General features: G+C 30.5%; 3 protein-coding genes across 3 annotated transcripts; 2 read left to right on the forward strand and 1 right to left on the reverse strand.

Moving 5' to 3' along the window:
* The first annotated feature begins 10891 nt into the window (after window positions 1-10891).
* LOC124929934 (transcription factor MYB12-like) lies at window positions 10892-12922 on the forward strand. Its single transcript, XM_047470312.1, has 3 exons — window positions 10892-11085; window positions 12239-12503; window positions 12722-12922. Exons 1-3 carry the CDS (start codon window positions 10892-10894, stop codon window positions 12920-12922), a joined length of 660 nt encoding a protein of 219 aa, XP_047326268.1.
* A 3106-nt stretch (window positions 12923-16028) lies between these two features.
* Window positions 16029-18083, forward strand: LOC124931152 (elongation factor 1-beta-like). Its single transcript, XM_047471548.1, has 5 exons — window positions 16029-16186; window positions 16443-16562; window positions 16886-17097; window positions 17531-17644; window positions 17741-18083. Exons 1-5 carry the CDS (start codon window positions 16101-16103, stop codon window positions 17902-17904), a joined length of 696 nt encoding a protein of 231 aa, XP_047327504.1. The 5' UTR covers window positions 16029-16100; the 3' UTR covers window positions 17905-18083.
* Window positions 18084-19826: 1743 nt separating this feature from the next.
* On the reverse strand, window positions 19827-22386 carry LOC124931085. Its single transcript, XM_047471474.1, has 2 exons — window positions 22233-22386; window positions 19827-21722 (listed from the first exon to the last, which is right to left on the reverse strand). Exon 2 carries the CDS (start codon window positions 21696-21698, stop codon window positions 19977-19979), a length of 1722 nt encoding a protein of 573 aa, XP_047327430.1. The 5' UTR covers window positions 21699-21722; window positions 22233-22386; the 3' UTR covers window positions 19827-19976.
* Window positions 22387-23795: the final 1409 nt, after the last annotated feature.

Raw genomic sequence — 23795 nt, forward strand, 5'->3', positions numbered from 1 at the left:
TGAATCCGAGAAAACATTGGAGTGGATTGTGATAATTATGATATAGTTTTTAGATAATTGTAGTTTTTTTTGAGTTTTTAATTTGGAGGAATGTTCCATTCTCGTGGTATAACTATACATAAACATATTCTAATTTGTTTTTTATTTTTTGAATGTTAAGCTTGAAGTTAAAGACTTTATTTGATACATGTGTATCTTACAATTAGCATGGAAGTTTTTTAATTGAAGCTATTGTATATTGATGTTTTTTTGGATTTAGTATTATTATTTTGATTTGGTTTAAGAGTTAAATTGTTTCAAATAATTTCAACTCAATAATTTTTTTTCTATCATGTGAATCATTGATCCTTTAATCTATTAGTTCAAATATTAATTTTTTTTATCATTATATACTCTTTATAAATGTCCACTTTTTATTTATTTATATTAAACAAAAGTATGAATATCAATCATAGTCTTAGTCAATTGAGTTGGTAAGTTTATCAATCAAACTAATAAAACATAAGCTACATTTAACTAACTATCCATGGCCAAACGAAGCATGAGCGAATCCAACCCGGTTCATATAGACTTCAACTTCCTCCGAATCTCAACCTGCCGCGATGACAAAATTTCTCGAAAAATATGAGTTCATTCCAAAAACAGAAGTTTGACTACAATTAACCAAATTAGTTAAGCGACCTACCAAAATGATCGTAAAGACAAAAGGATCAGTTTGAGATTGAAGAGAGGATTGCGATTTTTTTCCATAAAGTTATTTGGATGAATAAATTGAAATTTTAATTCCAAATTTATAATAATTGATATTGAATTACAATTAAATTCATATGTTTGGAAAACTATAGAATTCTAATTTAATTCTAATTTTTATATTTAAAAAATAATATAATAAAAATAATGTTAATATATACTATTAGGAGGATACCAAACAAAAATGTAAGTAAAATTTTATAATGTTAGTGACTATACGATGTCATGTATTTATAAAATTATTTCTAAATAATATGAATTAATGAATAAAGAAATTTTGTCCTAATTAGAATTAAGTTAGACATTAATATTGTTATTAATAGATATATGTGTTGAAAAAAGAGAATTTCTCGTAATAAAAATCTTTAACTTTTTAGGTTAATTAATGACCTCATTAACAATTTATTATAAAAAAAAATAATTAGTCCAAACTTATTTCTAAAAAATGATGAGATTAGAGACTCATTACTTAATTATCAAAATATAGTTAACATATTATAATGACTCTTGAATAAATATACTTACTATTTTTTATGCCACTTGAGAGAATGACACACTCCTTGCATGATGTTTCATTCGAATATTCTTCCTATTTTGTGAATTCTGCTCACTTCTTACCTATTTTTGAAAACATTAATTAATACTTAATTACATTATAAACAAGGATGTAAAAAGTTTAGAATTTAAAGATTCACCCAAAAATCGTCTTGGAGAAAGTGACGATCCAAAATGTAATTTCAATCATCTTTCGTATATTCATTTGGTTTTGTGTGCTTTGATAGCTGTTATATCCCCATCATGAGCTTTAACATGATTCCAGTTGATATCACATCTATACCTATCCCAAACCACCTTCCATTATATGTTTCCAATAATACTCAATATGTTCCGGCACTATCTCAAAACGATTCTGCAAAGACACGAGTTTAATTATTATTATGTATTAGAGAATGAAAGTTAATACAATAAGATATTAACACTTACCGTTACCGACTTCCAAAGATGATCTATGTCGATGGAGCTCAAGTCTGACCAATGCAGCAGACGATGTGATATCACAGTCGGGTCCCGAACCACGATCCCAATATGTCTGGACCAAGGCGTGTCGTTGTCGCAACACACTCTCCCATTTGTCAAGAATTCTATTGTTATTTTCTCACCCGGGCTCAACTTCGAGAGGGTCGTGTTCCTATTTTTACCCCCGACCCTTTCTCTTTGATGTAGAACCTACAAAAGAATTATACAACATTAGTATATGAATTTGTATGTATTCAAAGATTATAACTTATACCTTCAGGATGGGAGGATGATGTTTTCATTATTTCAACCTCCGATAACGTCGGATCTACATGGTCGGGTATGTCATCTGGCTCATTAGAACCACCCGCCTCGAGGAGATCGGTTCTCCTCTAGAGATCGCCGATCTTCCCAGACATGTCCTTTATGCTTCTGCACCTATATGCCATGAGGCCTGCAATTCCTCAATTAACGATTGTAGAAAAATATCAATCGCATTACCGGGACTCTTAAGACTGTGAATCAACATGAATAACATTAAATTACTTGAGTACATGCATATCGTCGATGGTACATTGTAAGGTATTAGAACAACCGACCAAATGATGTACGATTGTTTTTCATTAATAAATGGCTGAAACCCATCACTAGCCAAATAAATTCTTACGTTTTGGGGCTCTGAAGAGAAATCGGTGTAGTGTTCATCAAACGACTTTCAAGTCATAGAATCTATAAGATGCCTCAATAATTCGTCGTCTAGCCGACTATCTTTGTGCCATCTCATTAGTGGAGTCGTTTTTGAAGATATGTATAACCTTTGCAACCTTGGTGTCAATGGAAAATAACGTAGCACCTTAGTTGGAATGTGTTTTCCATTCTTTTTTTTCCGAACTGTACTACTTGACTTATCAATCTTCCATCTCAAGGTGTTACACACCTTACAACATTGCAGATCATTATCCTACTTACGGTAAAGCATACAATTATTATTACAGACGTCGATAATACCGTGAAAACACCAAAAATCATAGTCCATTCTTATACTGTGTATAATTAGATGTGTCTTCACAATATTAACACTCTCATACTTTCAATTTGCACATTTAACGTAAGTACAAGCAATATTTTCCCTTACATTAGAGTATTGAGCAAAGTTTAGAAATTGTTCAACTCCTTTCATATATTGTGGATGATTTCGACGTAGGAGCATCCAACTTTTGTCTGGAATTTTCATTTTCAAACGTCGATCAGATTTCTTAACACCAAATTTGAAATGTTAAGATATTTTAAACTTAGTGGGAATAATTTAGTAGCACAATTTAACTAAATAAGGTATCTATGGAGATTGTAATAAACATCATTTAACACATCAATAATGTCAATATTGTGTTACAAGAAAAAACATACATCTTATATAGTCCAAATATCACTAAAATACATATCAAATTTTTTAATATCTAACATATCTATAATGAAGACAAACATTTAATTTTATTTCTAACATATCTAATGAAGGGCAGAAAAACATATCTAATGTAAATTCTTAAATCAATGTAAATCTAGCAGGCATGCAAACAATATATCTAATGAAGGCAGACAAACATCAATGTTCATAGTCTGGAAAGACCCTTAATTTGGTTTCAACATCAAGGAATCGGGTATAATTTTAATTAATATATATAAATGAATTGGGGAGTACCTGAAATTGGGAACCTAACGAGGAATCGACCTGGAATCGGGAAGCTGACGATGAATCGACCTGGAATCAAATAACCCCAATTACAAACACAAAATGACCAAGATCTTCTCTAAGAAAGTGTCTACAAGTAGCATTTATTTAAAATATATTTAATATGAAAAATAAAAACATGATTTTCATATACGATCAAGATATTTGGTTTTTTTGACAGAAAGTCTTATTCGGATCTTACCCTACCAAAGTACAGTGCATTTTCAACTAACCTTTAAGCTGTAAATAAACACTACCAAATTACAGCTTACAGCTAAAATATTAAAGCTAATATTGAACATTTAAGCTGTAGCGGTAAATAAACACTCAAGCTTAAATAAACACAAAATGACCAACAAATTAAACATTTAAGCTGTAAATAAACACTCAAGCTTAACAATAGATCCCAATTTAAGTGTTTCAATCGATAATAAGAAGGGGAGAACTAACCTTTTCGGCAATATCCGGGGAATCAACAGTAGCAATGACGCGTTTGACAATAACAATGGGAGAATCAACGGCATCAACAATCTGGGACGAAAAGAGGCGCGAAGCGAAAGAGGCGCGCGATGGAACAAGTCCGTTCGATTCTGGACGGTGACGATAACGGAATCTGGACGGCGACGGAATCAGGCGGTTCGCGGAATCGGGACGGCGACGATGACGGAATCTGGACGGCTACAGAATCAGGCGCGCGGTTTGCGGATGTCGGATCAGTGCCAGAAGTGAGAAAGAAGAAAGAAGAAAATGTTGGATCAAAATCTTAAAACAGGTTCTTTGTGCTAAGCTATTTAAGAGCTTGCGCCATCGATTTTTTTTGTTTTGTTTTGTGTTTGATGTTTCAGAAATACGAGCCGCGGTGTTGCGAAAGTGATGATGCTCATTTAGAAAAATAAAAAAGATTCATCTTAAGGAATCAACAAATAAAGATAAGTCTTTATTGCATATAAATATGTTTGATTATTAACACATATGTTCTTAATTTCATAAGCTAATATATTTTTGATATAATTTTTTTCTCTAGAAACATTAATTTCTATATTCATTATACAAATGTTATATAGAGAATAAATTAGAACACAATAATTTAATTTGTTCTAGTCTTATTTAAAGATTTGTTTGATTATTAAAATTATTAATAATAATGAATGAAAATAAGAAAGTAACTAATATGTTAGTTTTTAATTTTCATAAAATTTATGTTGTTAAAATTAATTATAATTGAAACATATGGTTTCAATTTAAAATAATTAATTATAATATATCTTCTTAAATTAATTGAGCGATATAATTAATAAGAATACGGTACGATGATTAATTTATGATGATTAATTTATGTGATGAATCATGACAAACATGAAGTACATTTGTAGTTATATATTGTGTTGTTAAGTGATTGCTTATATATATATATATATATATATAACATGCATATTAGCTAATAATACGATAACTTGTGTTAATTCATAATAGGTATGATTAACTTGTTATTTATATACACACATGAATAAAGATTATTGTATGTCTCTTTTATTTTATTAGAAAATTCTACATTTTTCATAAAATTATTGTGTCTTTTGGTATACAATAACTCCTGTAGAAAGTTAAAAGTCATCATTAATTAAGAAATTGATGACATTAATAATTATTTATAATAATTAGTTATTTTATATTTGATTAAAAATTAATTATCAATTATTGATGTATTTTAGAAGGTATTTTCTTAATGATATATGAGGTAATTATAATATATATGACATATCATTTGATTATGTTATTCAATTATATATTTGATATACATGGTCCAATTTCGTCATAAAGACTTGTTTAATTTGATGTTTTTGAAATCTAATAATTACATGAAAATTTGTGTTTGATTTGAGAATAATGTGACAAACGCGCCGATATTTTGGGATGCAAACGTGCAACCGGAAATAAATGTTTAAGCGACTTCAGTCAAAGATGCTTGAAACATTATGAATTCTTTTTTAGAAATCATGTGATACGGTGAATATTTATTTGATTAAATATTCTAATTTCTTTTATAGAAATGAAGTGTTAAAATAAATATTTTAATTGATTAAATATTTTTAATTTCTTATGTAGAGATTATGTGAAGAATGATTTATAAATGAATAAACATTCTAATCTCTTGTATAGAAATTATGTTTTATTCAATTAAATATTTATAATATAGTTATCTTATTCAATGTATGATAAGTATAACAAAAGAAATTTGTAAAAGAATTGTGTGACAATTTCTTGATTAGAAAATCATTGATTTAAATCATACAAATGTGTGTGATTTCAAAAGTATACCAACACGAATGTGGGGGGAAATATTTTTATTGATTATAACACAAAAATAATTGTGTATATTATGATAAATAAAAAGATAATTTATTGTTAGAGAAATATGTTCTCTATAAAAGATAAAGTTGCGCAACTTTACAAAATGAAAGAAAATAACAAGAAAATGTCTTGTTTGTATTTGATGAGTTGGTGCTCAAATTGATATTTTAAGTTTGAGGATTTTGAAATCAAGAAACGTGTCATATTTTGACATTACTTTCATAAAAAATTGAAGAATCAATTTCTTCAAAAAATATTTTATGAAATAAATGAATATGAAAGTTTATAAAGTCTTGATATGACTTATAACAAATTTTATAATAATGATATGAAAATTTGATCATACTTTTATTAAAAAGTGGATGTGACAATTTTATATATCATGAAGACAATGGAAATTATTTCATTACGTGTCTTTTGTATGATATTTTTATCGTTGAAAATTACGATAAAAATGATTAAATTCATTAAGGATATGAATTGCACTAAACGAAATATCATGTTGTTATCAAATGATATATTGATATTATTAAATGAAAGACTTTACGTCTAAAAGTGAATATGTTTACACTTAGAAGTGCAATCTACGTATGAAAATCTTGTAAGAAACTTATGATGGATAGATTAAACGTTATAATCTATATTTTTGACTCATGTCGAAAAATAAAATATTTTTATGTAAAATATATAATCGTTTACACAAAGGCAGAATAGTTCAAAGACATTTTGTCTACTAGTTAGCCAAGTAAACAATATTTTCATAAAAAATTAAATGATAAGCATGTACGAATGATTATGTTTCTTATTAAAAGATGTTCCAAGGTTAACTAAGAATGTACCAACAGAAATTTCTAATTATTGTGATAGTAATTTGAAATTGGACAAGCTTAGAGTCAATGACAAGTCTAGACATACACGTCTTAGACATAATGTCATTAGACTATACTCTCTAATGGAGTTATCAAATTTGACTATAAAAGTCAAAGATAACATTGTGGATCCACTAATAAAATTATTGAATAGAGAGTTTGTTTGAAAGTCTTTTAAGACATCAGCCTACTATAAGTTGGTATGAATAAAAACTCAACTTATGCACACTGGAGATCCCATGAACTAGGTTCAATGGGACAACTTAATTGTACTGACTTGGAAATTATTGTTGAGGATTAATCATATAACGAAACAATATATATTTTGACGAGGATAAGCATATCGCTTTTAATGATTCTTTGTGAGAAAAGAGATCACCTATATGAGGGAGAAGTGGGGTCGCTTCGAAAGAATTGCACGGCTCAATTCTAGACCCTCTCATAGAACTGGGCACGTGTTCCATGGACAAAATGGACACAACCATGAGAGCTTGACATGTATCAGGGAGAATTTTATGTGAAAGTGTGTAATCGTTTACACAAATGGCAAAATAGTTCAAGGACATTGAGCCTACTAATCGGCTAGTAAAGTTATATACTTTCATAAGGGAAGGTTCAAAGGGTTACACCTACCTATCCTATGTAGAATTCAACTGTTGAACCTTTCATCGGGTTAATCTTTCAATTTCCATTAATGTGGGGGATTGTTGGAATTTTAAACGAATTCATAAATTTCATTAATGAATGGAAATGAGAATTTGGGTAAATAAAATCAAATAAAATTCAAACGAAATTCACATGAAATTCAAACGTGAATTAAAGTGAAATTTGATCCAAATAATTAAATTATTATAATTAATTTATTAATGATGTAATTAACATTTAATGGCTTGAAGAACAATTATCAAATTAAATATGTTTAATTTGGTTAATTGTCATTGTAACCTTTGTGATATTATTGCTATCAATTTATTGCTATCAATTTATTAGCAATTTAGAAAATCATGTAATGTGTATTTTCTATCAAGGTCAGCCGTTGGATCAAAGATTAATAGTTGATTTTATTTTTATGAAAGTTTAACTTTTTAACAATATAAAACCCCTCATCTCTAATCTCAAACACTATATTATCTTATATTTTTTCTCACACTAGAATTCCAAAAGTCTTCTTCTTGTTTTGTGAGTGTTCTTCGAGTTCTTTGTTCGATATTTCCGTTGAAACCCGGTGATAGTTCAGGTACGCTGATCAAGTTCGACGAGTAGTGATTTCAGTGTAGAATCACTACAGGATTCGTTGTACCCTGAGAGACAGCCATTTGCGATAAGCTCCAGCACAAATGGGAGACGATGGAACTATTTTAAGGGAAATGTGCTAAGCACATGCCTCGAATCAACAATTTATTCGGTGATATTGTTCTTTATATATTTTATTTATTTCATTTATTTGTAACATCATTTTATATATATTTCTGTAATTTATTTCAAGACAATATTTCTAACAGAAATAAGAAAGAAAGAAAGAATCGATTTAGGGTTAAATTAAATATATCTACGAGGGTGTTAAGGGTTCCCTCGGAAAAATTATTAATTACAACCTCAGCGAGAGCAGAAATCAAAAGTTCTCGGAAATAACAGTTATCAGCGAGAACTATGTAAAGCCCCTCAGTGACTTATTTAAATTTTAGCGAGCTCTCGGTGACTTCTTTATTTACGAAACTTTTGATAGCTCTCGGTTATCATCCTCGATAATTATGACATTTCTATTAGTGTACATTCAATCAATTTTACAGGTAAAAAGGTTCATCAGCTTTTGCACTAAATAGCCTAAAACAATAATTAAAATTTGTTTTGTGTTATTCATCATAGAAGTCCCATGGAAGATCCATATCCTAATAATTATAAACAATACATGTTTGAATACATTGAGATAATTTATGAAACAAGTCACCCTATCAGGGACATCCGGATTTGTAAACATAAACAAACAAATTAACCTATATAATTTGTCTATTCATGTTTCATTTTCCAGCTTTAAACATAAATTAATGGACAATAAAACAACACTACTATAATTAAATTAAAATTAAACAGCATTTAGAATCCAACTTCTTCTTTTTTAAACATTATTACTTTTTTCTTTTTCTTACTACAGTTTTTTCTATGTCCAACAAACTGCAATAGGACTTCCGACCACAATCTTCTCGACCGACCACACAATTCTTTCAAACGCTGCGCTATTCGACAACGCCGAATTGTTCACGATAAATGTTACTGTATATGATTTCTGTACGCACATTTTTACGTCTCGGGATTTCGGATCTCCTTAGATGTTTTGGGCACGACCTAACTCTAAATGTTTATTTTATAGTCGTCACCCTAGCTTGTTTCCTAAAGAAATTAGGAAAAACATTTAGAGTATTTTGATTAAAGGTACGATGCCTGGTTACGTTTGGGAAAGAGTTTTTGACAGTATGTCTCATACACTCGTCCTAAAAGGTTGGTTATTAAGACGTGAATGGTTATTACACTTATTTGATGTTCGGAATTTTGTGTTGTTTGTCTAGACGAAAACTAATAAAATAAGGATACACAAAAGGAAAAAAATTCAAATTCGCTCGAATGTGAATTTCCGTGCACGAGATTTTTGAGGATAATATTAAGAACATATAGGAATATTATTCTTTTTAATTTTTAGAGTTGTAGTATTTTATTTATGATACCACCAAGTTAGGGATTTTTCAAATATGTCCTAAATTATTTTGTGTTGGTCAAGAATATGTTTAAAATTTAGGAATTTTTTGTGATTTTTGGAATTATAAAAATCAAGTTAAGGCACCATAAAATTAAAAAAAATTTAAACATATCCTACAAATTAGGTGAAATTTTATTTTAGTCAAAAATAATAATTTTGACAATTTAATATTTTTTTTTGTAATTTTTCTAAATTAAATTAATTTAGAGGTAAATTAATTAGAGAAGTTGATTGGTTGAATGAACAAATAAAATTGACATTAGGGATTTTAAATTAAAATAAAATTTAAAATTCGGGTTTGAAATCGGGCGAAGCAATTGTCTGGGTCGAAATGGAGTAGTCAGAAGGCTTGAGATTTAACCCACATCTAATATTCTAAGCTTGGACTCCGGTAAAGTCGTAAAAAAAAATTTGCAGGATTTTTAAGGATGACCAAATTTGAAAACTTTGTGAAAGTGAATCAATTTTACGTAATTGAAAATTAAGTTTTTAAAAGCGAAACTTTATAAACAACTCCATAACTTACTAGTATAGAATCTATGAGATATTATGATATTTAACGGGAAGTCGACATAAGTCTATTTAGAGTTTTTTCAATTTTTAACAAATTCAAAACTACAGAGTCGTCGCCAAACTTTTATAAAATTAAAAAACAAATAATGCGCATGCATGCACGCCATATTTAGAGATTCATTCGAGTTTGGCTAACTAAGTCTCAAAACGCCTTTGGGTCTCTACTAATTCAGTTATGGTCTTTTAAAATATAATTTGCTTTTTACTTTTTATATTTTTAATTATTCATGTATACATTAAATCTAAGCGTGATATTATCCACTTTTGATGTGAATCTTTTGTATTTGTACAGCAAAATGAAATAAAGTAAAAGTAAAAAATTAAAGAATATAAAGTAGGAAAATAAATCCTCATATAATATTATCATAAGTGTTAAGGAGACTAAAAGTTAATAAATCTCATATTTAAAGTTATTCTAAGTCTACTAAGTTTGTAAGAATTTTGGTGAGTTTTATATTTAAGGATAAATATTTTAGAGTTCAAACAAATTTATGAAGAGATTTTTATCTTCTCAATTTTTTAAGTTTTTGATTTTTTATGTTTTAATTTTTGTATTTTTGATTTTAAAGGTTTTATATTTTTGTAGTTTGATTTTAATTTTAGAGTTATTGATGCTGTGTTTTAGGTTTTAGTCTACCCTAAAATCAAGAAAATCATAAATTTACATCATGCAAAAACCAAAAGGAAACTTAAGACTAAACAAAATAAACGAAAATAAAAGCCAAAAAGAAAAAAAAAAAATGGTCTCAAGCGTCGGGAAAATTAGCTAGAAGCAAGGGAGAACTGTCGGATGGTGAGCAGCAGCTGGAAAACTCGGTCGGAAGCGTCGACGACTCGACAAACCTAGCCATGAGGAGCATCTCTCGGTCGGATAAGAACGGAAGCAGGCGTGCGAAAAGAGCATCGCTGAAGTATCGGGAACCCTTGAGTAAGCGTCAGGAAGTGTTGATGCTTCCTCCTCTCGCGCAGCAGCCGCCATCGTGGGAATCATCGGTCGTATGTGTCGGAAATCTTAGCCAGCAGCAGCCAACTCCAAGCATCTGGTTAGTTTTCTCGGTCGGCCGCGTGCAACGCAACGGGAGAGGAAGAAGGATCGGCTCTCGGCGACAATAGACTTGAAGAAGCGCCGGGTAAAACTTGAACATGCGTCGCTACAACAAAAATTCGACTGTTCTTCCTATTTTTAACTAAATGGTAACCAAGAATGGCTCATAACTCAATTTTTTCTGAGCTAAAATGATAGTACTATAATATATTCACATAATATACAAGAAAATACAAGAATCAAAGCAATTAAAATCAAGAATGCACCAAAAACTCAAAATGAAGATTTTCGGTCAAATGTGATTTGTTTACTTCTAAATTCAATTATTTTAAAGTCGTTTTGTTTATCTTTAAACTTAAATCTTTTTAGACTCAAAAGCTCAAAATAAATTTTAAACACAATGAGCCCAAAAAGATTCAAGATTAAATCCAACTGACCGATCTTGATTTAAATGAATTTTGGGTTAGATGTTGTTAGTTTAGATTTAATTTTTGTTATTTTGATTTCATTTACATATTTTTACAATCAAGAACTTATTATTATTATATATAGACTTATAGTTTGAAGAGAGAAGAAACTATGTTGTTGTTGTTACCTCTTCAGCTATACATACGTGACCATTTATAATTCCAATCCTGGCATGAAGACGAACAATCGTCGACTCTATTTCTTCGGGGGGGCTTTTATCGGACCAGGTCTTAGATGGTTGATCCACCGTAACCTACATGATTTCCCGCACCGATTGAGTCCAGATTCTTTCTCAATGGTGTTCCAGCTCGCGTCCTCCCCATGCTTACGAATGTAAGCAACTAAAACTTCATCTTCTTCTTGAGTCCACGTACCTTTTTACAATCCAAATTCTTCTTGTTCAGGTGAGTTAGATTTCCCAGTTGTTGATATTTAAATCACTTTTCATATTAATTCAAAAACTTATTACATTGATACGCACAGAATTAAGAAAAGAGAAAAACAGGGATAGAATATACAGGATCTTGATTCTTGATTGATTCAATTTACAAGCGATTCTTCTTGTTTTCATATTCATCCAAATCAAGATCCGGTATATGTAATAAGTTTTTGAATTATGCATGATTCATCTAATATGAAAAGGGGTTTATAAATATGTAAATCTAATTCACATGAACAAGAAGTTCTAGATTGAAAAAGGGAACGTGGACAGATGAAGAAGATAGAACTCTAGTTGATTACATTTGTAAGCATGGGGAAGTGAACTGGAACACCGTTGAGAAAGAATCTGGACTCAATCTCTGCATGAAATCATCGTGTAAGTTATGCTGGATAAATCATTTAAGACCTGATTTGAAGAAAGGTCCGATAACAGCCGCCGATGAAATAGAGACGATTGTTCGTCTTCATGCCAGTATTGCAAATAAATGGTCACGCATAGCTGAAGAGGTAACATAATTCTTCTTAACTTTCCTGCATTATCTTCTTCTTATTATTATTATCCTAGGCATCCTGCTGCTGCTTCATCTTCTTTTCAGTTAGCTTGAAAATATTGATCATGGTTTTACTTCCTCTTCTAATGATCCTTTTGAGATGGGTCCTATTGTCATTACAGCAACCACTTGATCAAAATTTGCCATCATCATTTTCTCAGAATTATTTTCCAGAGCTCCCTTCAATCCAATCTCAAGATCCTTTTCATTTCCCACCAATTCAGAATCAAGCAACCCAAAATTTACAATCAAATTGTATGCCTAATCAAATTGTATGCCTACATCAAATCTCCAAGTTCTCAAGAGGATTGGGATGCATTATTGGGAAACAACTATTTTGGAGATACATCAACAATGTCGATTTGGGGTCAGTGATTTATTTATTTATTATGGTGTTAAATTTGATATTTGTTACTTCATTGTGTAGAAAAAAATTTAGACGGAAAATTACTCGACTCCTTTGTCTTTGGTCATAACTCGGTGCTAGACGGGGAGAAATATGTTTACAACTCTTCCAAATGAAGACGAGATGAGTTGTCCAATTTTGTGCCCGAAATCTCTTATGAACTCGTGAAAACATTTGAGGGAATTATTACAATCGCAACTATACCAAATTTTGATTTAAAATTGTATTTTAGTTCATGGTAATTTCTTAGAGTTTTTCTTCTTGAGGTATGTTCCATTCTATTCTAGGTAGAACTTGAAAGAAACATATTCTAATTTGTTTTTTTATCTTTTTATAAGCTTGAAGTTATAAACTTTATGTGACACATGTTTCTTAAAATTAGCATGGAGGTTTTTTAATTGAAACTATTATAGATTAATGTATTTTTATTTATTTAGTATTATTAATTTTATTGTATTTTTTCTTTATGAGTTAAATTATTTTAAATAATTTTAAACTCCTAAATTCCAGACTAAATAAGTAAATATAGCTTCAAACATATTTATAAACATTTATGTAATGTACTTAGCTTTCTCTCTTTTGTTTAATAACTCGTTTCTTTAGAGCCTTGTTTGGAAACAAGGCAAAACTTCCAAACAAAAAGTCATTTGAAAACATTTTTTATTAACTGCTCTTAGGCCAACTCCAAATATTGTTGTCATCGAAATATATAATTTTGAGATGTCTTATTAATGAATATATGTCTATAATGATTAAAAATGATTAAAACAATAATAATTTGTTCGTAATTAATTAACTAATCTTAAAAAAATATATATTTAATTTGTTGATTAACATGTTAATTTAATAAACCATTATTTATATATAATTCAATAAAAAAATATATATCATTATCGTGAATTATAAATATAAAAAAGTTATTTATAATATAGAATTGATACTTAATTTTAATTTGTAGTGATTAATAAATATATTAATATATATATATATATAAAAGAGTAAACATATATTTGAATCGGGTCACATGGTATATAACGTTAATGTTTTTTTTTCACACGTAACCAAGTCCCGAACTAAAATGAAATATCTAAAATGAATGTTGAACACGCACACTATTCTCTTTTCTGGTTTCTCATATAATAAAATTTAGTGGCGACTCTTAAAATCAAAGTTGACCTAAATCAATAATTCGAAATGAACTCTAAATCGGATCAACTATTTTAGTTTGTCGTCTCCTTTGATATTTGAGGAAAATATAAGTTATCGAGATTTCAAAGTTATATATTTTTTATTAAATAATACTTAAATTATAAACTAATAAAAAAAAAATTTACACAATTTATTTTAAATTATATATTTCAAAATTTATAAAACATAATAGATAGATAGATATTTAAGAAGAAATGATTTAGACAACAAAGTTATAACCACACATGCAAAAAAGAGAAAATTTCCGCCTCTTCGTAAAAAAAAATTATTGCTTCTTCGGCTACTTTAACGATTTCGGTGATTCCTTCTTCTCAGTTCAGTGGTTTCTTCCTTCTTTTGCGTCTCTTTTTCAGCTTATAAGTTCAAAAATGATAAGTCTTTAAGTTCCCGAACATGATTTGAGTAACCTTAACATGACACTAAACTCTATCGTCTCTTCATATTTAAATATGAAGGTCCCAAATTGAGAAGAGGTATGAAATTGAGATTTGTCGAATATTAATGCATATGATATTAAGGGTCCCAAATTTTGAAGAGGTATGCAATCTCAATTTACTTTAAGGGTGTGTTTTATAACCCTGAAATTGGCATTGAAATTGGAATTGGAGGGTTCAATTCCAATTATTATGTTTGTTATACACTTTAATATTAAGAATTGGAATTGGAATTAGAATTGGAATTAGAATTCCAATGGAATTCAATATAGTGTAATTTGATAGTTCTCAATTCCAATCTTTTTAGGTTGGAATTGTTATTCCAAATTAACAAGTTTTTCATGTTTTTGACATGTTTAACACGTTTTTCACACGTTTAACATATTTTCATATTTTGACATGTTTAACACGTTTTTGGCACGTTTAACACATTTTTGGCATTGTTTAACACGTTTTTGACACATTTAACACATTTTTCACGTTCTTACATGTTTAACACGTTTTTGACACGTTTAACATGATTTTCACGTTTTTAACACGTTTAACACGTTTTTGACACGTTTAACACGTTTTTGACACGTTTAACACGTTTTTAACACGTTTAACACATTTTGACACATGTAACACGTTTTTCACGTCCTTGACACGTTTAACACATTTTTGACACATTTAACACATTTTTCACATGTTAAACGTGTGAAAAACATGTTAAACGTGTGAAAAATGTATTAAAAATGTTTAAAACGTGCCAAAACGTGAAAAACGTGTGAAATACATGTTAAACGTATTAAAAATGTCAAAAACGTGTTAACCATACCAAAAACGTGAAAAACATGTTAAACGTGTGAAAATGTGTTTTAAGTGTGAAAATGTGTTAAACATGTTTAAATGTGCCAAAAACGTGTAAAATGTGTTAAACATGTCAAAAACATGTTAAACATGTCAAAAACGTATTAAACGTGCCAAAAACGTGAAAACATATTTAAAAGATTACATTTTGAACTGATATTTTATTTTACAAACATAGGAATTAGAATTGAATTACAATTCTATCATTTTCTCAAACATAGGAATTGAATTGTAATTTAATGCCAATTCTCATGGAATTGGAATTAGATTTCCAATGCCAATGCCAATTTCAATTTCAATTTCAATTTCAATTCCAATTTCAATTCTCATTCCCCTCCTCAAACACATCCTAAATGAGAAGATTTTAAAATTGAGTGGAATAAAAAGATTGAGATTAATAAATAAATAAAAAATAGAATGTAGATTTATATTTTTAAATTATAGCTATTGATCAAATAATTATTTATGAGATTTATATAAAAAGAAATACTAATTATTAATGAATAATATTTTGTATAAAGAAGTGAACTTATTAGGGTTTTTAGATTGCTTCATATGTATAAATAGTCTTTGATATCTCTATAATTCTCATCTCCTCGTTTATACCTTATTACCTTTCTCTCTTCATCTCCTCTCCGTCACTAAATCGGCAGAAATGGCTGTTACCTTCTCAGATCTGCACGCCGAATCTGGTCTTAAGTCTCTAAATGTGCATCTCGCCGGAAAATCTTATATCACAGGGTCAGAACAGAACTTATTCATCAACTCTTTACTATTTCCGCATATATACGTGTTCATCCCTATTCAATTGAATTGATTCTGTAATGAATTATATCGCGTGTGTGTGTGCGATCTGCTTTGTAGATTTGGAATCTGAATAAGAATTTATATATATACAACACAGTGTTCATCTGATTGCGATTTTGAGTTATCTAGATGAAACACCTTCGATCTCTTTGGTGGATTATCGATTCTGATGTTTCTTTTATCTTTACAGTGAGAAACTGACCAAGGATGATGTTAAGGTTTATGCTGCTGTGGTTGAGAAACCTAATGGCGATCTTTTCCCTAACGTCAGTCAGTGGTATAACAGTGTTGACGCCTTACTCGCCGCTAGGTATGCTTTATTGATGTTTAACAATTGTGAATTAATTTGTGTATATCTTTGTTGAAATGTTCTATCCATTATCATATTCTGTTGTTGTCTATTTTTTATTGTTGAAAAATCACACTTAATAAACATAAGATTTAACAAGGTTCGATCAACTATGCCTACATCCAAGTAACCCTAGACATAAGTTCAACCCTAATCATAATAATGCATATACAGACAATTGCATTGTCTGGGTTGTAAAATAGATGATTTTATCATAATTATTTCTCTTGTTTATATTAACTGTCTCATTTATGTAAAATTTGTTATCTTGATGGAATTGGTAGCTTTCCTGGTAAAGCTGCTGGAGTAAGAGTGGGAGGGCAAGGTTCCATTGCTGAAGCTGCTTCAGTCATTGAAGAAAAGAAGGATGCCCCTGCTGCAGATGATGATGATGATGATGATGACATTGATTTATTTGGTGATGAGACTGAGGAGGAAAAGAAGGCTGCAGAAGCAAGGGAGAGTGCTAAAGCATCATCTACTAAGAAGAAAGAAAGTAAGCTTAATCTTGTTTTTTTGTTTCTTTTTTAGTTGGGTATTATTTAGGCATGGTTTGGTTATTTGAGTTTATTTTCAGTTAGTTATTCACAAATAGAGGGTATTGATGATTGGATGGTGGGTTATTTGAACCGAACCCAACAAGACCTTAGATTCAGTTCAAATTACAAAAAATAATCTGGGTTAATTCAGAATGTTAGGAATGAGTTAACTAGGTAATGCAGTAAGATGGTACAAAAGACAAGCTTAACTCATGAAATTTAATCAAATTACATCACTTTAAAAATGGTTAAAATTATCTTTTGAGTATTCATTTTCATACATTAATTCCACATTTTGTGAAAGCAACATACATATTGGATTTGTTTAGTTGAGAGTTGAGACAAAAGAATAGAATGTTGTTTTAAGTCTACATACATTTTTTCTTTTAGGTGGGAAATCATCTATTCTTATGGATGTGAAACCATGGGATGATGAAACCGACATGAAGAAGCTTGAAGAGGCTGTGAGGAGCGTGGAATTGCCCGGTCTTCTTTGGGGAGCTTGTAAGAATTTGGTTTCCTTTAATTTGCATCATAATTTTTGGAACATAGAAAAAGATATAGATGATGATATGATTGTTTTGGTTTGGTTTGGTGCAGCTAAATTGGTTCCGGTTGGTTATGGTATAAAGAAGTTGCAGATATTGCTTACGGTTGTGGACGACTTAGTGTCGGTAGATTCGATGATTGAAGAGCGTCTGACCGTAGAACCAATCAATGAGTATGTTCAGAGCTGCGACATTGTTGCCTTCAACAAAATCTAAGTTATCCTTTTTGTTTTGTTTGGTCTTTCAGTTGTTTTCATGAATTGTGAGATAAGGGATTAAATTTGATTAGTCTTTTTCATCAAACATATAAGATTGTTTGGTTTGAGAAATTAGATCGTCATTTCTACTATGTGGGATTAATAAGCATTTGCCTTCATAGTATCTTTCATTGATGATTGTTTTTCTTTTAAATAATGTTCATTTTTTAAAGATAAATATAACTTTAGGAAACAGGTCAATTAAGCAAATTAATTGGTTATATTTTAATATTACAAATATTATAACTAGTAACGTGACATCATTTTTTTTGAATTATATTGTTTATAAATAATGTTATATTTATAATTTATTTGATATTATATTTTAAATATAAAGCTAATGATATTGTTATTATTATATGTGTAATTTATACATTATATATGTATATATTGTAAAAGCATTTATAGTAAGAGTTTGATCTTCTTTTTTTTATCTTTCAAAATAAATATATTATTTTATATTAAATAAATGATTTATTTAAATTATTGAATAAAATGACCAAAATATAAAAATACTTAGTTCTTTTTTTATGATAAATTATACTTTAGTATTAAAAAATTATAAGAAAAATAAGGATTTTGATATTATGATAGTAATTTATTTAGATAAAATTAAACAAGCATGAGGTACTTTTTTTTTTTTTTGTGTCATGTCCATGAGCATTGTCCATAAAATGGACAGGGAGTTATTTCAAAGAAAAAAACAATTCATAGGAAAGTCTTCGAAAACCTCTATTTCTCTCGGCTTATTTATTGCTTCTTTAGTTCATTAATGATTTGTTGTTGGGCTAAATTAAACTATTATTTTTTGCAAACAAGGATTGCTTTATTTTCAATAAAAGTGGCTTGATTCTTGGCACCTAACACAATAAATAAGTCAACTATTAGATATGTTTCATGGGTATGAACCCTATTCTAATGGATGATGATGTACTATGACAAAACTCAATTAGAGGAAATAATGAGCGTCAAAACCATTAGCTCAAATAGTCGGTATCTAAAATATGAAATGTAACGGGTGTTCAATTCTCACTCGAACACCTTAAGTTGGAGTGGAGATAAAAATAAAAAAATCGTTTATATCTTCCGAAGAAGAAACACAAGTTAATGATGGTTCTATCTTCCGAAGAAGAAACACAAAGGAAATGATGGTCCTCTTTACACGAGGAGTCAAGATGATCTTGTTGGGATCTTCCTGAGAATAAACTAGGGAAGGAAATGATAGTCCACGTTCCGAGTAGTCAAGAAGATTTACATTTTGTTGGTATCCAAAGAAGAATCACAGATAGGAAAAAATGATAGTCAGCATAATGTGAGTAGTCTGAGAAGAAGCACAAATGATAAGCAACACTAGAAAGAAATGATAAACCAAGTTAGGCAAGCACGTTACACGAGCAGTCAAGAAGAACTTGTTGATACACCTTCCCTAGAAGAAACACATTCGAAGGAAATTATAGTCTTTGTGTTACTCGAGCGAACAGACAATAAGATTTTGCTCATATCCAGAGAAAAAACACACTGGAAGTAAAAGATAGTCGACTTTACTCGAGCAGACAAGAAGATTTTGTTGGTATCCAAATAAGAAACACACTAGAAGGAAAAGATACTTCTCATTCCACGAGCAATCAAGAAGATTTTGCTTGTATCAGGATAAGAAACACATTGGAAGGAAATGATAGTTCTAGTTGCGCGAGCAGTCAATAAGATTTTGCTCGAATTCGGAAAACAAACACATTGGAAGAAAATGATAACCACACGCACCTTAATGCAGATTCCGTATGTTCAGTTTGAAGCCCATCAAATGGCCTATAACCATACGTATCATCGCAATTGTATAGGCGCGAACTAACCTGACTCGGCTTCAGAAATAAAATAAAAAAGTGTTTCCAAACAGAACTATAAAATCAAGATTAATGAGGATTACCATTTGCAACAATCAATAAGGAAAAAAGAAAGGGCAATAAAACCTGTGATTTTCAAAACAGATATTTTTCCCATTTTATTCAATAGACGGACTCTCACAAACAAAGTTTACCTTTTACAAGGTGAAGAAGAAACAAACTGTCTGGGTATACTAAAGAGATCCATCTCCTCGAAAGGAGATGACCACTCTCGCGAACCCCCAGCCGATCCCATTTCTGCACCAACAACAATATTTCCACGACCCAAACCTGGCCTCGTCGCAAACCGACTGCCCAACCCTGGCGCAGGTTGCTCATACAAATCATACCCAGAAGAAGAATTGTTATTATTATTACCATTATGACTCTGCCACATCCCACCAACGCCGCCAACACCACCACCCGAAAACTTTGACCTAGTCGAGTTCTGATCCAAACTCCAGTCTATATTATTATAATCAAGATCGAACATTGAACCGCAAGCATTCCAGTCAACTGGAGGAGAAGATCCGGAAGAAGCTTTTGAGCTCGATCTACAAAAAAGACCGAGAGATGAAGCAGCTGCCAGCAATGGAGATGTACTGATCCGATTCCACGAGCCACCGTTTCGTGGATCAGCCGACATTAATGACTGATGCTGTTGTTGATATTGGAGATGATGGTTATACATCTGATTATACCCTTGATCGCCATGATTCAGGCTTCTTGCATTCATCTTCGTCTCGTTTTGGAGCCAGTTGGAAGAATAGTTTATATTGGGATTTAAAACCTGCTTCAAATTGCTTGCTTGAGGGGGACGTTGCATAACCACAACAGGTTCTTTTATCGATCCAAGCTTAATGTTGTTCAGTTCCGTTTCAGATTTCAAAACGGTTGGAGTCGTCGTGGATTTCATGATCACTCTTTCTGATTTGGGCTGGACAAAAGTTTTGTTTCCTAAATCAGTAGATTTGGTATAGTTGAAATCTTTTTCCTCTCTTCTGGGTTGTGTGTCGTTTGATAAACTAGGTTGCCTCTGTTGAGCTGTTGTCTGATTTGGCGGAGGAACAACGGTTGTGGTAGGTTGAGGCGAGTCTCGTTTTTGTACTTTCAACGTTTCAGCAGCTTTATCGAGATCACCTTCACAGGCGACAACTGCTCTTTCAACTTCTTGCTTTGAGCAGTTATACTTGCCACCCATAGTGGCGATTCGAGCTAGCTCTTCCGATATGTCGATCTTCAAGTTACTACGATCGGGGTTATTCTGAACGTGCTTATTATCTGATTCTTCAACAGCTTCCAACAGCCATGCTACTGATTCTTCTATTTTACCTTCATTCAAAATTAGAGACATTGTTGCCTTCTCTGAGGAAAACCCCATCGCAACTAGCTGTTGCGATAGAGCATCCAGCTTTCTGGACATGAGGAAGCCACTGCAACGCTCGTGCAGCTCCTGTGCTCGTTTCTCTTTTTGACGTTGATGTTTCTTTTCGTTCTTTTGACGAATCTTTTCCCTCTTGTCATTATCAGCACCTGGTATCAAGTCTTGATGGGCAGCTGGATGGGCTGCTTTCTCTTTATTAGTATCTTCAGATTCACCAGACCAACTGTCATTATTTGAAACCGAATCGTACTCCTGGCCAGTTACGACCACATTCACAGTTTGATCATCTGTTTCATCAAGGTCATGAAATCGACCATTTGAATTGGCATTCGAAGCTAATGCTCTATTATCAAGGGTATCAAACTTCCCTAAAAGAGGACTGTATCCATTAGCATGTTCATTTACAACATTCGCAATTCCAGAAGTTTTGGAATTACTCTTTTGCAACTCCTTGCCAGCCTTCTTTGACTTAGACCTTGTTGGAGACATTCTCTTTAAACCAAATAGATTTACCTGCAATATCGAATTCCACGATTCAGAACAAAAAAAATGAAAACAAATCTGAAACACAGCAGACAATCGAATATCATAATCATCGTTCGTGACCTGTAGATAATACTTGGCCATTTAAAAGAAGAAGAAAAACAAACAAACGCACAATTCATCTTCGTAAACATTTGCACATCGTAATGAAATCAAAACACGGAAATCATAAACAAAACCTAAAGATCTCTAACGCATGCTTGTTTATCCATATCATCGAACCTCAGATTCACTCATATTTCTCTCAGATCGTATAAACCGAATCTAGATAATTAACAGCATCGATTTATAATCTAAACAAAGAAATCCTTGAACAAAATAACGTAATCAATCCGTTTCAACATAAGGAAACATATAAACCTAACAAATTCAATCTCCTCTCCGGAAATCATCCACATCGAACAGTCAGAGAAATGAATGATCAAATTGAAAATAGAAAAGCGAATAGAATGAGAGACGGAGAAAAGGAAAGAAACTGACCGATGACAGAGAATCGATTCAAACTTCAGATAGAGATTCCGCTTCCCGGAGAAAACAATTGGTCAGAATTGATGAAGAAGACGAGAGAGAGGTAAGGAAATGGAGAGAGAAATGGTAAATTTGCGAGGCTCAAACTGATTCAATGTCATTAGGGTTTTTCCACACATGGAAAACCAAAATTAAAATTAAGATCTCAATTTTTTTCTTTTCAAAAAAAACTTTATAAAAGTAAAAATAAATAAAATATATATATATTTAATTAAGGAGCATGACCAATGGTCCCATTTTAACTCAAAACGTTTTTGATTCGTATGAAATCGAACTCTTGACATTTTAGTTTTTTAAGTCGATTCAACTCAAAACGTTTTTATATGGAATCGAACTTGTGTCTTTTAGTGTTTTAAGCCGACTTTTACGAATGGACTACTTTAGTGAATTAATAAAAAATTGATTTATAATATTAAAAAATAAATCAAGATCAAACAAGGCTTTATTAGAAGATTTAAATAATTTAAAAAGCGTGATTAATCAAAAAAAAAAAAGAAGGCAAATTTATAAACGCATGCTCTCTCTCTACACTCTCTCTCATCCATGTGGTCGGTTTGTGGATGGCAGCCCATATATACGTGTCCCTTAAGCTGATTATAATCAGACCGACTTTAAAATAATAAATTGGTCCTTTAAATATTTATGTAAGGATAAATTAACCTATAAACTTTTTTCAATTTGTAAAATGTGTATGATAATATTAATATTATTGTTCAATTTGAGACTTTGACTTTTTCTTTTACAATAAATATGTCCGGATTAATGTGCAAGAATTTTAAATGTATTTGTATTGTCGGTTCTATCTCAAATAGTGCATTTAACTATGTGCCAATATGTCTTGAAAATTAGTATGTATTTAATGAGATTCCAACTTAAAAATATATTTTAGTTCCATTTTAAACAATTTTATACATATTTTAGATGGTTATATATATATTGGCCTAACTATTAGGGATTCCTTGGCTATATTAGAATTTGGAATTCTTTTTCAAACATTCCAATTTGGGGGTTATGTATATAAAAAAAAAAAATTGTCTTTAACTGTTTTAAACGCAGTTGATTACTGAATTTTAAAAAATTGAGAGTAAAATTTCTTTATTAATTGAAATTCAATAATTAAATTAGTGGCATTGATATTTTATTTATTTATAAATGTCACGTAAATAATAAGTTAATTGTGTTTGAAATCATTAAAACATAATCTCGATTAGTATATTTTAACATTTAAGGAATCACAAATTTTGAAGTTCGAAAGATGTCTAAAATCTAAATTAACCCCAATAATAGTTCTAATTCGACAATTCAGCCTATATTTTATTTTTATTTTATAAAATAAAGTCGTTTAAATCCATTTTCCATATACAAATTAACCTATTAAATAACTTACATCTAAATTGGATGATTTTGAAACACCCCTCATTAAGAGACATGGTTCATTTTACACCAAAAGTCAACTATATCCATATCTTCTATGTAAATGAATAACAAAGTTAAATTGGATTTGTTTCCTAAATT

Source organism: Impatiens glandulifera, chromosome 3 (genome assembly GCF_907164915.1).
Source record: "Impatiens glandulifera chromosome 3, dImpGla2.1, whole genome shotgun sequence".
Taxonomy (NCBI): Eukaryota; Viridiplantae; Streptophyta; class Magnoliopsida; order Ericales; family Balsaminaceae; genus Impatiens; species Impatiens glandulifera.